The 15,843-nt window shown below is 39.9% G+C and overlaps 1 protein-coding gene across 3 annotated transcripts in view; it reads left to right on the forward strand.

The window, feature by feature from the left end:
* AFF3 (AF4/FMR2 family member 3) overlaps positions 1-15,843 on the forward strand; it is a 327,344-nt gene that overhangs the window by 187,999 nt on the left and 123,502 nt on the right. For all 3 annotated transcript variants that reach the window (XR_003527462.1, XM_027641860.1, XM_027641875.1), the window contains exons 5-6: positions 6,139-6,225; positions 11,679-11,715. Coding sequence is in view for 2 of the 3 variants with exons in the window: in XM_027641860.1 (XP_027497661.1) it covers positions 6,139-6,225; positions 11,679-11,715 (124 nt within the window). In the remaining variant the exon portion in view is untranslated. The remainder of the gene's footprint in view (positions 1-6,138; positions 6,226-11,678; positions 11,716-15,843) is intronic.

The following is a 15,843-nucleotide window of genomic DNA, read 5'->3' on the forward strand; positions in this document are numbered from 1 at the left end:
GATTTCTTAGTGAATTGATCCACAGCTCACATTGCAAATGTTCATGATTTGGAATCCTTTAGTTCTGTAGATACAAAATACCTGGAGATTTAATGCTGAATACATTCTTTAATGCTGCAGTCTGCAAAATCTCTTACCTTCTCCCTTTCCATGGGCCTCATTTCTCTTTTTTCTTTCTTTCTTCCCAGCTCACAGGCATGTGAGTGCACGCACACACACGCACACACACTCACACACAGAATCCTGTTTATATCAAGCAGTTTCTGCTGATGACCATCTGTGCAGGTCTAAAGAACCAAGCACAGCACAAGTGACACAATCACAAGCTATACAATTACCTTTATTTCTTTGTTTAGAACAAAAAACGAAGCATTGACAAGCACTGTCCCGTGGACTGTCATATATTTTTGGATGTTATACCAATGAAGCCTATTGAAAGGAATTCATATTACAGAAAGCAACAGGGCGTTTGAAGAGTCTTGGGATGGTGCCAAAGAGGAAATGTGGTAGAATGTGTTTGCAGTAGATTGCTATGAAAAGAGTGACTCCTTGAAATCATTTTAGCAGGAGTAGGGCAAACCAATGAACTGCTGACTGAGGTTCAGTGCTGAACTGGTACCCAACTCAGTGTCCTTGCTGCGATTTCAGCACCTTGACAGGGATCTCGTGATCATTCCCTTATTTCCTCCTTCAGTTAGCGAGTGGGTAAAACTACACATGTCTCTTATCTCAAGTTTAGAAAGCATTTTGCATCATACATGACATAAATATTAACTATAAATTAAAACCTGCCCAAATAAGTGGACAGAAAAGAAGTAAAACAGGAAACAATGGAAGCTGGAAAATGGCAAGTTATTTTGTTGGGTGGTGGTGGTTCTCAATAACATGCTATCAAAAAGATAATGACACTTTCCAATCAAATGGAAAGTGGAAAATTTTTAATTGCTCAAGGGAAACTACAGGGCTTATGAGGAAGAAGAAGAGTTCTGAGTATAGATAAGTGACATAGAGAAACGAGGAAACAGCATTATCTTTCCATTTTATAGGTGTATATTTGAGGTTTGGGTTAGAAAAGTTACAGCAAAAGCAGATACTACAGAAACCAATTTTTAAAAAAGAAAATTGGCTTTTCACATGATAGGAACCTTACCATAGTGAAATGCTGTCAGCTTCAACATAGTCTCCAAGTTTCATCGCCAGACTCTTTGCTTTGGGTGTTTGACACTAAAATTATAGCCATGTTGTCAGCTAGTGGCAATGTAGCTTCACTGAACTGAAAGGGATATTTGCCAACTGACAGCAGTTAAAAAGTCTCCTGTGTTAAAAAAAAAAAAAAAAAGGGAAAGACAAGAGAGTAACTGGATTAGAGGTTCTCAAACTGTGTCCTGTGATCACTTGCTAAAGGGTCTTGGAAAGCTCTGCATTAGCTTTGCGTTGCCTTGACTTCCAACTGAATAAACATATCTAATGCTTCCCCTAAAATCTGCGTTTCAGTGTAGGTAACTACAAAGACAGATCCTCTCCAGTCGCCCTGAGCTAACCAGCAGAATATTTGCAAAGGAAAATTGTGTCTCATGAATCTCCTATAATTCTGTGACATGTCAGTAAAACAGTGGATGAAGTTGAGTCAGCTTAAATAATTTTCAAAAGGTATTTGACAGGGTCCTGTATGAGATGCTACAAATATTTCTTAAATCATCATGTGTGGAGATACAAAATATTATTAATCAAAAATTGGCTAGGTGAGCACAAGCAGAGAGGAGGATTAAACAGTCAATTTTCATAATGACCCGGTGATAATTTCTGGTTTTGGCAGTGAATGAACACCAAGTTTATAAATATAGCTAGACTTTAAATCTAGATGATACCCATCTCCATACTTGTTATTAATCAAAATTTTTTTTAATCAGTTCAGCCATTCCTGGTATCATGTGCCACACAGCAAGATTGATGGCACTAGACAAATAGCATTGCCTTAAGTCTAGAGTGAATACTATTATTTACCTCTGCATGGTACTTTTCCTGAAAAATTACTTACAAGCTAGGGTTAAAAGCCCCAAACAAAACACTGCCAAGCAGTCATTAATCCACAAGAAATGTCTGGTTACTTAATTGTTGCTGCGGAAACTGAATTTGGAGTAAGGATACACAATACTATAGATTTCTTTATTTGAAGGTTTTCCCTGCAGTAAGAAGAAAAGCCAAGTTGGCACATTGAGTAAGATTAACTAGGCTTGGACCTTTATAGCTTGTAAAAGTGGACATTTATGTATGACTGCTGAAAACTGATTTACTGCAAGTAGAGACGAGTAGAGTTGCAGAATTGTAGAGTTACAGCATGAGTGTGAATGAGACATGCCATCACCACCACCACCACCCCACTACCAAGATGTCTGTGTAAAACAACATCACTGCAAGCCTCACAAGGAGAAATGTGTGTTAAAAAACAAAGAGGGTGCCTCAGAGTTGCCCCTCAGACTTGTGCATCTGGCTGCAGGCGAAGGAGAGCAGTCACTGTCATCTCAAGCAAGCTGTCCTGCAGTTGGGCACACATGCTCATTCACATGTCTTTTTAAGCAGTCTAGTCAGGGCTTCCTTCTTTGATCCAAAAGTCTTTGTTTTCCCACTTCTGGACCCCAAATGTCAGTACCTTCTTTAGTTAACATTGTTCAGGACTTTAAGCTTAATATAATCAAATTTGAAGAAGGACCTAAATTGGTTTTAAATTAGACCATTATCTTGTAGTGGCTAGAACATTTTCTGATGCCAGGTGTTTCTGACTTATTTTTTGTTTGATTTGCTTTTTTTCTCTTTCTAATTTCAAAAATCTTTTGTGTCAATCAATGTTCTAACACCAGGTTGAAGCTTCTGAGGATCTTAAGTACATTTAAATTTTTGTCAGTCAATTCAAAACAGTTTTCAGTCCAGTGGGTGCTTTTTACCAGCACTGCCAAACCCAAACTCCAAAGACAGGCAAGTTACCTAAGCAGAGAAGAGAAGCTGTGCATGAAAGTTAATTTTAACATTAAAGCTTGAGTCTTTTCTGTTTAGTTAATTAAATAGTTGCCATTTGGGCTTGCATTTTCAAACATTTAACACAGTGTACTGAAAAAATTGATCTTGATTTCATCATATGCCACCACTAGTGTTTTTAATCTGTCTCAAATATCTTCAGATTGAGTTTAAGATCCCAAGATTTGGCACACAGCAACATATTCTGGGGTTGTTTCTGTTTGACCTTGCAAGGTGTTGACACTTACTGGACACCTAAATCCTTTCTCCTGATTTTTGAGATTCTGTTCTTGGCAACCAGAAGAAGACTGTGCACATAGTTTAATGTTTCTCTTTTTAAAAAATATTTTAGTACATTTAAATCTTACCAGTCCTCAGTGGTGACAACCTATAGTTTGGGATATTTTTCATGGTAGTTTTCTGATTATTTTTTCCTAATTCAATTTAATTTTCTAGTTGTCTGAATTTCAAAGTGTAGTGATAAATACACCATATGATCACAACTCAATATATTATTCTAGTAAATTTCCATTCAGCTATTCATGATAATGGCAATTATTAACCCTGACAGATATCAGTGGTCTTACTAAATCTTTATGTCAGAAAGGGTTACATAAAATTTAAATTATGTAGAAAGCATTATTATATACCACAACTCAAACTAAAAAAGAAGAGAGGCTAGCTGAAAAAAAGAGAGGCTAGCTATTTTTCATTGAAGTGTGGATGAGAAATAATCTTGGGGAAAAGAAGAAATGAAAGATTTTGACATGTCAAAAAAAGGTCACCCTTATTTTTAATCAGCCCTCTGGTCCTTTCCCTGGATGAAGGCATCATTGTCAGACTCAGGCAGGCAAGGTGGGAGGAAGGAGCTCTTCTGCTGTAACAGATTGGTTTCTGCATGGCATATAGCAGACTTCTCAGAAGATGTTTCCCTGAAGGTGACAGTGGGGGTCACCAGTCATATAACCTGGAAGAACTGCTTCTTGAGCAAATGGAAATCATTTGTACTGAGTAGAATATTTCACAAGTAGGATAACTTTAGGTCAAAGCTACCAGATGTTCCCAGTCTGTCTGCTCCCATTCTTCAATTGACAGAGATCACGTGAAGCATTGCCCTTCAGAAGAAAGGGACACATAGTCATTCCTATGCATTCTCTTGGGCTCAGCACCTGAACTTGTAGGGAAAAAGTCTTCTTTTTTGGGAACAGGATTTACCGGTGGAAACACCTTTAGTCTATATACACAACATTACATTTTCTACAAAGTAAGCAAATGGTCTCGTAAAGAAAAAGCAGAGAAAAGCAGGTGTGAAAATTATGCTTTTTTAGTCACAGATTTAGGGTTAAATATCCACATTGCAAATCTCCTTTTTGTTAATTTATTGTCATAAACCCTTACCATTGGAAAAATTCTTGATATGTAATTCCTTAATATTTTGCAAACAACAGCACGTGTGCCAGGTATTTGTAGCAAACAACAATCTGATTGCCTATGATTTTTGTTGCCTGAGTTTTAAGAAGTTACTGTATATTAAAAATTACTATATCCTGTTATTGCTGGCACGTATCAGATAAGGAAGTCATAAGATGAATGATCTGCCTCAAAGAACTGAAAAGCAAAGCAATTCTGATACAGAAATTGCAAACCAGATGATGCTCTGATTAGAGGCATGCACATAGATTACAGTCGTATAATAAATCATGTAACTTTTTAGCTTCAAATAAAATAAAAGAATGCAGTTTTTATTAGGAAATAAACTGTTTATCAAGAGTGCTTTAAAGGTGACATTTATTACTAATAAACCATGTTGAAAGGCCTGATCCTTTTATTGGCAGAACAGTCAGAGACTTTCCACTATGTAAAAAATGCCACAGCTCAGTCCATGTTGGGTCAGGAAGTGATTCCATCAGCGCTAATGAAGGATGGGCAAGAGACTCACATGCACTTTTCTCCAAACAAGAACATTTTCTCTTTAAAAAAGAATGAGTCATAGACATATAACTCCAGTATTATTTTGGGGCTGATTGTGGATGTCTGCATGACTCCTTGGAATATCACTGAGAAACAATTCCACAGTCAGCTAAGGGTAGCATAACCCAGTAAAGCATCTGCCAGGCAAACTCTTGATAGTGTCAGCAAGCCCCCTGCTTAGGCAGGATGTTATGTGCTCTTGAGCTCTTCAAACGTATGGGCCAGCTCTTCAGGGTTGTCACGCTTGGCACTACTTCTCATATTAATTCTATTAAGTTACTGTGTACCAAATATTATGGCTGTTAGTGCTGAACATGTCAAAAAAACATGTGCATCCCTTAACATCCTGCACTAGAGAGGAATATGAAGCCTCTCTCTTAACGAACTTCTTGTCTGAAGTGTTTAATTTACCCCTCCCCAAAAGCGGCCTTGCTTTGGAGACCAACTCATTCAGGCTTGAATGATAACTGTATTGAACATGTGTCTACCTGCTGCCTGAAGCTGTGTCAAGGATGATTGCATACAAGTCAGGTCAAGCTGACCTGTCTCTTAGGTGTTAAAAAATGTCCCTCAAGACAACACAGGGAGGAGACAAAGACGGAGTCCAGCACATCTAGTTTAGGGCTTGCCACATATCTGTGTCCTGAAAGGCACAAATACATTGTGGTTAGAAACTTATTCAACTCCTTCACAATGATAAAGGCAATTTTAGGAATTGAGTTTTGAGCAAGTGCTAAGCATTTATTATTCTGACCTTGTCTATGAAATCTATTGTGTGGTGAGCACATAGTGTGTACCCCATTACTTGGTCATGAACTGAAATTTCTATTCCCATGCTTCATGTTAGTCTTATAGCCAGAATACATTGTGTGATTAAAATGTGTTTGCAGATTGTCCGAAAAATCAAACTTCTTGCACTTGAGATGCATTATCTATTTGGGAAAATGAAACAGTGCTTAATAACTACTCTCAAGAGTGTGTAAAAATCATTGTAGCTCATGTAGTGCCTAGATTATGTGAAAACTGGGCATTTCCTAGAAACTGCAACAACTTAAATATTGCACTACCCAGGCACTCTTGCTACTGATATGCTATCATTGTCTCCTGTTCCACTGACTTTCTAAACACAGTTTGCTGAATTATACTGTTTTTCAGGAGATGACCCATTCATGGCCTCCACCACTGTCAGCTATTCACACACCAGGAAAGGCAGAGCAAAGCAAGTTTCCCTTCTCAAATAAGGTAAGATGTGCCGCATCATGTAGAACCATTCCTCCTGCACCTCACAATATGTCCTACACAAGCCCTGACTGAGTGTGTGAGGTCTCTAGGCTGAGGCTGATGCTGTGCTGCTGATCTTCTCCATATGTTTGTGCCAGTATTCCCTGCTTTTTCCCTGCTTACAGCCTCAGGAAGGCTATACAGTCTTGTTTGCATCTCTCTTGGCAGCAGAACTGATGCTAATGTGTGGGTCACAGATTCCTCACCGCAAGGCAAAACTGCAGGTGTCTCGGATGGGATGTCCAGATGTGGTGCTTTCTGTGGGCACCTGCTGAAGCTCCTGCCTCAGGGCACATACAGCTGTGGAGAGTCAGGAAGCTCCCCCTTGCACCCATTGCTCCTGCATCATTTGACTTCACTAGCTGAAATTTTTGTTGAAGCCTTTGAGGTCTGAGGTGGCCTTTACACTGGCCTCTGTAGTTGGAGACTGAGGATTGGCCATACATCTCCTGCCACCAACCCAACTTCAGTGGGCAACTTTGCTAGAGAGGCAGGCAGCCCAGTGCCATGATGCCCAGAGGGGCCATGGAAGCATTTGCCAGGGAAGTATTTGATTCCCTCAGGGGACCAAAGCCACTGGTCCTGCTGATGGTCCCTTAAAACTAGCTCCACTATTGTTATGTATCCCAGGGAAGATACAGTGCGGCATGATAAAGCTCATCAGCGCGAACTTGGGGAAACCACATTATTTATACATGGTAAGTCAGGAGGGAATGAAATCGGCTATCCCGTGCAAGAGCCAATAAATTTCACGTTGTATCACCATATACTGTTTAGATGTCACAGGCATATTTCATGAAGTGTTCAAGCTCGAAAGATGATATTGATACTGTTTATAGTCTTTCTCCTGTTAATGCAAGCTCCTTTGGCAACTTTTAAGTCCATTCTGCAAAATTTAGTCCAGGGAATAATTGTAACCAGAAAGCCGAGAAAACTTCATTTGCCTACAGTAAAACAGCTTTTCCATGGATGAGAGTGTCACAATTTTGAAGTATCAGGGGTGTAACCCAAAATATCTCTGGCATTTTATGGAAGAAAAAGAAGGAAATAACTCACAATTTTTTCATTGAAGGCAGACAGATGACTGAAGATGGTAGGCGGGCTAGAGGCTTGTTAGGTTAGGGTAAGTCCAGTAGGAAATAGATGGATTAGCAGCTCACAAGCAGGTGAAGTGCCAGATAGGGGTGACAAAGTGAAGCAGTGCTTGCAGCTCTGCAGTTTCTGACACAATTACCACCACACTATGTGCTTGCATGGCATGTATACAGATGTGCATAGGCAAGGTGCATACATGTACCTGTCAGAGTATGTGTGTGGCCATCGTGAATGCACTTCCTCACAACTAAATGTATTGTGATAAATATAGGAGTAGGAGAACCACAGATGAGAGAGCAAACGTATGTGAATAATGCTTGATAATTGACTTTCTCATATTCTGTCTACCGGCTCATCCATTTCTCTGGGAAATTTTCTATATTGCAGAACCATTTCAGAGATCTACCATTCATTTTTAAAGATCATTTTTAAGGTGTTTTCTCTTATCAAAGTAGAATTTCTTTTTTTTGTTTTTTTAAGCTTAGGATGGACAAGATTTCATTTAGCAGTATATAAGCATACTTTTGTACATATAATAACATCAGAACTGTATTGTGGTCTGAGTGGTCTGCATGGTCAGAAATTAGAGTGCTTTGTGTGAGATGGGGAAGAAGTACCTTAAAAAACTCATCACAGTCCTGGAACAATCCTGTATTACTGACCATAGATTATGTTAATTTTAGACACCGTTTCTATTTTAAAATATTTTAAAATAATTAAAAGTTAGTCTGTGGCTTAGTCTGAATCTGCAGTCATGGATTTTAGAAGACATCTGCTTTTCAGGCTCCAAAATGCAAAGAATGGTTTCCTAATTTTTCAAACGTGTTTTTTAAACCTTCATAAGCTAGCTGTTGCTTTTCACAAAGTGTGGTGTAAAATCATTATTGGACTTCGTAGGGGATGTCTCCATAACTCTTAAGAAGCTTTCCTGTAAGTAAACTACATACCTGTCCCAACTTTTTAAAGCTTGAGGACTACACCAAACTGTTGTGGATCGCGCGTTATTCAGATGAAATGGGCCTGTCAGTTAAGTAGTGACCAAGGCCACCAAAGAGACTGAAAGGCTAAATTTGGGGCATATGCTTTATCTCTTAGTTCCAAGACATGCATGGTAACATGAATTCCTTTTCAGTCTTAATGTCAGTACTGAGAGATCAATTCATTTGCAATGACTCTTCCAGCAAGAGAAGCAAGTAGACTGCAATCCCTTTTAACAGAAGACAGTTTCCAAGCATAAAGATACTCATCATTTTGGGAATGGGAAGAAAAGAAGCTTGTAGGACTCCTACCCTGTTGCAAGGGTGCAAATCATAATTACTTTTCTGTCCATAAGAACTGAGTGTCAGCATCATTAGTTCGCATACATGCCACACTGCTTTTAACCTGCAACTCAAGTAATTAGCGATCTGACAGCTTGACACTTGAAATTTATTAATTAGGCTATTAAAGTTGCAAAGGCCACAGCAACTGTAGCTAGACTGGTTTTGAAATCAGTCTAGTAATAAAAGCTAAATAACCGAGATTTATATATCACAAATATAACAGAATTGCACATTTGAAACTGCACGTGTGGCTGTATCCATCATTATAACTATATGCTGATTTGATGGAGGGGATATATGTGCATATGCTACACTTCTATATGAAATCAGACCTCATTAACGTGGGCGGTCTGCATTGATTCACATTCTGGAAGGAGAGTCTGGGTCAGATTTGACACATGTGGCAGCGCCCAGTAGTCTTCCAAGTACAGCGCTGCTGGAAGAATACCATTAGGGAACTGTCCTTTATGTAATGGAGGGCATAAAGTTACTTCTCATCCTTAATTTTGAATTTTCTTTCTCTCTGGAATTAATTTGTACTCTTGAATTTACTAGGAATGGGCAATGACAGTCTCTTTATTTCTTATTTTCCAAAGCTTAAGGAAAATTGAATCAGTGTGTGATGTGATAGGCTGTGTGTGCTTTCCTTTCTCCTATCTCTGCCACACTTCGTTATGCACAAATGATCAGGCATTTCATGATTGCAATTTTATTAAAAGCATCTTATTAAATAAACTTTAAATGAATAATTAAATTTGTAAATAAGAGCTCACTTGATGCTTGTGCAAATGAGCTTTCATCTTCAGGTATTAGTTCTCTTGTGCAGGAAAAAGTACTGTTAATTCTGCTGCCCGCTTTGCTCTCTTTCTTCATTTTTACTGTGATTTCATGTCTTGAAGGTTTGATCAGGTGTTTGATTTCTGTTTGATTTCGGTTATGTATATGTGATATTATGTGATCATCATTTTGTTATTTGAGAATTAATTTACCCACTCCAGGTGAACTGGTGTCTTGTCACAAAGTTATTGGGTGATTATTCTCAGCAGAAGCTAAGTTATCATAGTGATGTTGTTCTTTACATGCTCAATTAATTTACTTTTTCCTTTCTTGTTGATTTAAACAAGCTGGAGGAAATACACTGGGCAATAATCTTCAGAAATGAAGACTTCAGCTTTTTTTTGATTACATAAAGCCATACTTTTTTTCTACCTCAGTGGGAGCATTCTGTATTTCTCTATGAGATATTTGTATTAGCCTTTATCATTAAGACTAATCTGTTGAGAATCAACAAATTTTAAAGAATTGGTTAAAAGGAAACGTGAAAATGTGTACAGTTTACATGTTTGGCTGATATTAAATTTTAGACTATACATAACCAATGGCAGAGTTAAGATACTGTGCTAGGCAATTAAACAGGAGGTTAATGAAAACGTAAAAGAGTAAGCAAGATCCTTGTTTAGAAGTTGCAAACACTTTTACAAATATGAGGGTGAACATGCTCTAATAGTCTACGTTTATTGGGAGTGTGACAGGCTACAAAAATAGCATTTAAATTCAAGTGTACATACCATTATATCACCGCTGCAAACTGATCTCGACTTTTTAAAGATTACATTCAGAAAAAAACAGCTTTAATTTCTCTTCATCAGAAACATTCACAAAAAACTGACTCAATTTGTCAAAAGTGCCCAGTTTCACATTACTGAGAAATTATTCTCGGCATGTGAAACATGGTAGAGATTTTCTCATATGGCAGTAGAAGGTAGAAATTCTTAGGGCTTGCCCAGAAATTTGACATCTCACATTACAGGTGTGTAGGATGGAAGTGAGTTGCTGATGTGTATTGTAGTACTAAAATTACAGATCAAAGCCATGCAGTCTGGAGAGCCTTGACTCCAGAGCAAATTGTGCAGATCAAGGGGTTTTGATCAGCTGAGCCTTCAAGACCTCAGATCCTGTAGTCCACCCAATGTCTGTTTAGAGAGGCCAAGAAGCTCTTGGGACCCAAGCCCCTGAGGTGTGCTCCTGAGGGACTCAGCAGCATAATCTCATCTTGGCCAAGTCAGAGCATCCTTGAGCTTTCTGGAGACTTGCAGTTCCTTTCTTGATGATCTGTGTGTTTGGCTCATCACTCGGCCTCTGAGGACCAGGGATCTGGTCTAGAGCCCATTTCCTCACCAAAAATGACCACATGTGTTGCTGTGGGTGCCTGGCCTCTCTGAGTAGTCTTAGCTGCAGTTGTAACTGCAGCATGTATAGAAGATGTCATTCCTCTGTGTGTCTGGGTTATTCAGAAGCAGAGTTATATACAGGATACCTTCCCTGCTGTCATCCATAGCATTCTTCTTTCCCTTAATTTAAATATATTTTTGTTATAGTTTATATTTGCATTCCCTTCTATTTATAGGCTTCTTTTATGTTTTTGTGAATGCAAACAAATTCTGTGAGTAAAATGCAGTGAGTGAACATTTGCACATGAGGAAACAATGGTCTGATTTATTGCACCATATTCACAGATATTGCTGTTGTCATACAAGGTTGACCTTGTAATCTCAGGGACGCAGAACTAGTCTGTATTTCCATTGTCTGATGCTGTCAATGTCAACATGAGAAAAAAAAAGACCAGCTGTGCTACCACCTCAGGAATCCAATGGTCCATGAAACAATATTGGTCTTCCCTTTTTCTTCTCATCTAAACTTGTAGAAGATAATAGACAAGTTTTGGCTGATCAATAAATGAATAGTGAACAGGAAGGTCGTAATTGCTGTACAAGGAATTGCACCATTAAAAGGTTGTTGTGAAATAAGTTTACAAGCCTTAGAATTAATGTATTTTCCAAGAAATATTGGATTTATTCTTGTAATTGAAAACTACTTTGAAACCAAATGAACAATCATCAATGCGGTTTGTATTGTTAAGGTAATGTCCAAGCAAGTATTGCAGCTAAAAATTGCTGTAAAATAACACACCTTACCATTTTTCTGTTATTATTGTAGGAATCACAACAGGGATCTACAGGACACAGCAATACAAGTAAGTACCAACTCATTTTCTAGCTACATTGGGGGGAGGGGTGACAATGACTATGAAAAAGAAGCAACTGATGAGCAAGGGACTAGTAGCAGACTGGGACAGTGCAGAGCCTCAGCAGGCAGTACTCAGCTATGTGGCAGATTGTGGAGAACCAAACTGAAGAGTGACCATCAAAATGTCAGATCTTTTGGTGGCCTGGGAAGAATAAAAAGTATTAATTTTGTTATGGCCATTTCATTACGTAAATGAGAAAGACTGAAAGGGCAAAAGAGTGTCTTTTTTTGGAAAGCCAGAAAAGAGCTGACCTAATTGCAGGCCCAGATCCAGACTGCAAGAAAATTCTGCAAGAAGACTGGTTATCATTTATGTTTCATAGGCAATGGTATATTTTGTGGCCACTGCACAGTAATAAGCTACATAAATCCTTGCAAACTAACACCAAATAATGTTTTGAAGACCATATGGCCATGGATCTTTTTGGCTAGCATTGTGGGTAGGGAAGCGATATTTGCTTGTTTAGCTTCTGGTCAGGGCTTTTCGGTGGACTCCACTTTACAAATCATGGTGCAGATCAGCAGCATTTTAATTACATTTAGTTACGGTAACAAACTTAGCAGCTGTATTGAAAGGGAAGATTGAATTGTTCTGCAAAACAAAATATTAATCCTCTCCCCTGACACCTCTGACGGTTGTTGATGTTGTCTTGCATATTAAAAATACATGATCCTATCCTGCTCTCCACATAAAATGACTGCGACCAGAGGAATTATTTTGCTAGCTTCCTGACCTGTCAGACAACACAGAGCCCTGTTTGCAAATTGCAGGGCTGTGACTGAAGACGAAAAGTGCCCTGAGCTGGTAGCTAGGGCCCTGAGCTGGTAGCTAGGGCCCTGAGCTGGTAGCTAGGGCTTTGAAAGGGTCTAGTCACTCACTGCATGAGGGAAAAGACATCCAGAGAGACAAGGCTGGGAGATGTAGGCTTTTATAAAAGTGTGGCTCTTCACTGGGGAAAGGTCAGCATGTGGAAGGCAATGTTGTGAAGAAACATGCAGTGGTGTCACTTAATTGCTGGCGTTAGTTTGATATCAGTTCAAGTACCAGCACTAAGGAAGTAATAAAAGGCAAAGGGGATGAGGTTCTGTCAGAAAATAATGAATACAGTAATGAGAGAAGGAAGCACAAAAGAGCCATAACAGAGAGGGCTACGCAAACACAGGCAGAGGCACAAGCGTGACAAACACACCAGCTGAGCTGAGGGCTTTGCAATAACATCAGAGGCCATGGTACTTGGCCAGCTTTGGTCATAGCTGAATATTTCCTTCTTTCAGCAATTGAATAAAATAGGTTTTTCTGCAGATTTAATGAAACTCACTTTCCTGTAGATTATGCAATTGATCCCATGTCCTTAAAAGTTTCCCCTACTCTTTACTCCAGCAGTCTCTGACTCCACTTCACTTCCAATTCCCCCATCTGCTTTCCCACACCATAGTACCTCCAGTTGCTTATCTCCTCATTCATCCTGTTTAGCAAAATCAGCATATATTTGCAGCTGTGCAGAAGCCAGACTCGGTACTGACTGGCTGATGGAAACCAAACCAAAGAATAGCTGAACCAATGCAGAAACGTTTTATTCATTGGTACCAAAAGTTCAGGTCACTGTCGGACACTCAGACACTTTTCCTAACATCACAAAGAGAGTTTGACTGCCTTTGAGACTGTATTCATGAGGATTCCTGTTGAGGTGCTGGAATAAGACATCAAATAAACACATTCGAATGAGAGATAGATTTTACCAGTCCTGTGTGTCAAACCCAAAGGAAATTTGGAGAAAAAATTATTCAGATACATGGTGGGTTTACCCGGACCAGGTGTCCACCAAAGCTGCTCTATCGTTCTTCTCCTCACTTGGACACAGGAGAGAAAAGACAACAAAAGGCTCGTGGGTAGAGGTAAGGGTGGGGAAAAATCACTCACCAATTACCATCATGGGCAAAACAGACTCAAGTTTTGCCCATTAAACAGACTTGAGTTTGCCCATTAAACAGACTTGAGTTTAATTTCCTTTAAACTCAAGGAAATTAATTTAACTGATTACCAGTGAAATCAGAGTAAGACAATGAGAAATAAATCTTAAAAGCACCTTCTTCCTGGGTTCAACTTCACTCCCAGATTCTCTGCCTCCTCCCCACCACCAGTGTAAAGGGGACCGAGAATGGGGGCTGCAATCAGTTCATCATACCTTATCTCTGACACTCCTTGCTCCTCAGGGGGAGCACTCCTCACCCTCTTCCCCTGCTCCAGCATGGAGTCTCTCCCATGGGAGAAGATCCTTCACGAACTCCTCCAACACGAGTCCTTCCCACAGGCTTCAGTTCTTCATGAACTGCTGCAGTGTGGGTCCCTTTCACGAGGTGCAGTCCCTCAGGAACAGACTGCTCCACTCTGGGCCCCCTGTGGGGGCACAGGTCCTGCCAGTGAACCTGCTCCAGCATGGGCTCCTCTCTCCACGGGTCCACAGATCCTTCTAGAGGCCTACACTGCTCTCTCCATAGGTCCACAGGTCCTTCCAGGAGCCTGCTCTAGTGCAGGTGTTCCATGCTGTCACAGCCTCCTTTGGACACCTACCTGCTTCAGCATGGAGTCCCCTATTGGTTGCAGGTGAATCTCTGCTCTACCATGAACCTCCGTGGGCTGCAGGGGGACAGACTGCCTCACCGTGGTCTTCACTGCAGGCTGTAGGGGAACCTGTGCTGCAGCACCTGGAGCACCTCCTCCTCCTCTTTCTTCGCTGACCTCAGTGTCTGCAGAGCTGTTTCTTCCCATAATCTCACTTCTGTCTCTGGCTGCAGTTGCTTTTGTATAGCATCTTTCTGCCTTCTTACATCTGTTATCCCAGAGGTGCTACCACCGTCGCTGATGGGCTTGGCCTTGACCAGCAGCAGGTCTGTGTTGGAGCTGGTTGGTACTGTCTCCATCAGACACAGGGGAAGCTTCTGGCAGCTTCTTACAGTAGCCTCCCCTGTATCCAGCCTCCCATTACCAAAACCTTGCCACGCAAACCCAGTACAGGATGTGAGGAAATACTAGCAAATTACTCTGTGGAAAAGAAATCTAATGATCTATGTACTGTGTTATCCAAATGCACATCTTCAGAGTCCTAATTAGCTGTTATTTCCCATTGCACCGTGTCTTCTTTGGAGTGGCTCTTGAGCCTGTCATTTGCAATGGTTTTACTGCAACTGCCAACATTGTCTTTCTCATGGATAACATTTGCATTTCTGTTACCCTTCCCCCACAAGAAAATCAAAGCATTAAAAATCCGATAATGACTGAAGTTATACAACTCCATCACAATAAATATTATTTATCCCTGTTACCCAGAAAGGGAAACGTGTCCTGGTTAGGTTAAGTGATTCACAAAATTCCAACTCAGAGGAGAGAGGTCTTTTTCTGGCCACCCACTATTCAGCAGGGAAATCCTACAGAAGTTCATTTGAAATTTATTTTGAAATTCGAGAAATCTGGACACATATCTTCTACTTGTATCTAAAAATGTTAGGAAAGAAGTTGCGTGAGATGAGGTAGAAACTAGCAAAGAACTGCCAGCTCTGTGGGTAAGGATCTGTGTACTGATGGTTTCCACTGTGTGTTTTCTGGAGGCATGTGTGCACATACACCCACCAACACACAGACACACCTGTTTCAGGAGACCTACACAGCACTTAGCACCTGAAATAAGGTGTGCTAACAGCAATCCCGTAGCAAGGTGGGGAGCATGTTCTTTGTTAATTCCAAAAAGACTAAGAAAAACAAAGGATGACACTAATTGGCCCAAAAGAAGAAGCCAGAAGAATCTAGAGAAGATTCAGCAATTTGGCAAATGCCAGTCTTCCACAATGGTACCTGCATGCATTTGGCAGGTTACATAAAAATGAAGAGCGAATCTTAGTCTGGCCAAGATTAAGTATAAAAAACCGAAGTTGTTGTGACAGGTAATTCTCTTTTACATATGCTTGTCCAAAAACAAAAACTGTACCATACCTGTGATATTCAACTATACTTAAGCTATATACATTTTTAAAATTTCTAAATAAAATAAAGCATTAATGGCCAGATTTTCTACTCTGA

This window comes from Corapipo altera, unplaced genomic scaffold (assembly GCF_003945725.1).
Source record: "Corapipo altera isolate COAL_440 unplaced genomic scaffold, ASM394572v1 0, whole genome shotgun sequence".
Lineage (NCBI taxonomy): Eukaryota > Metazoa > Chordata > Aves > Passeriformes > Pipridae > Corapipo > Corapipo altera.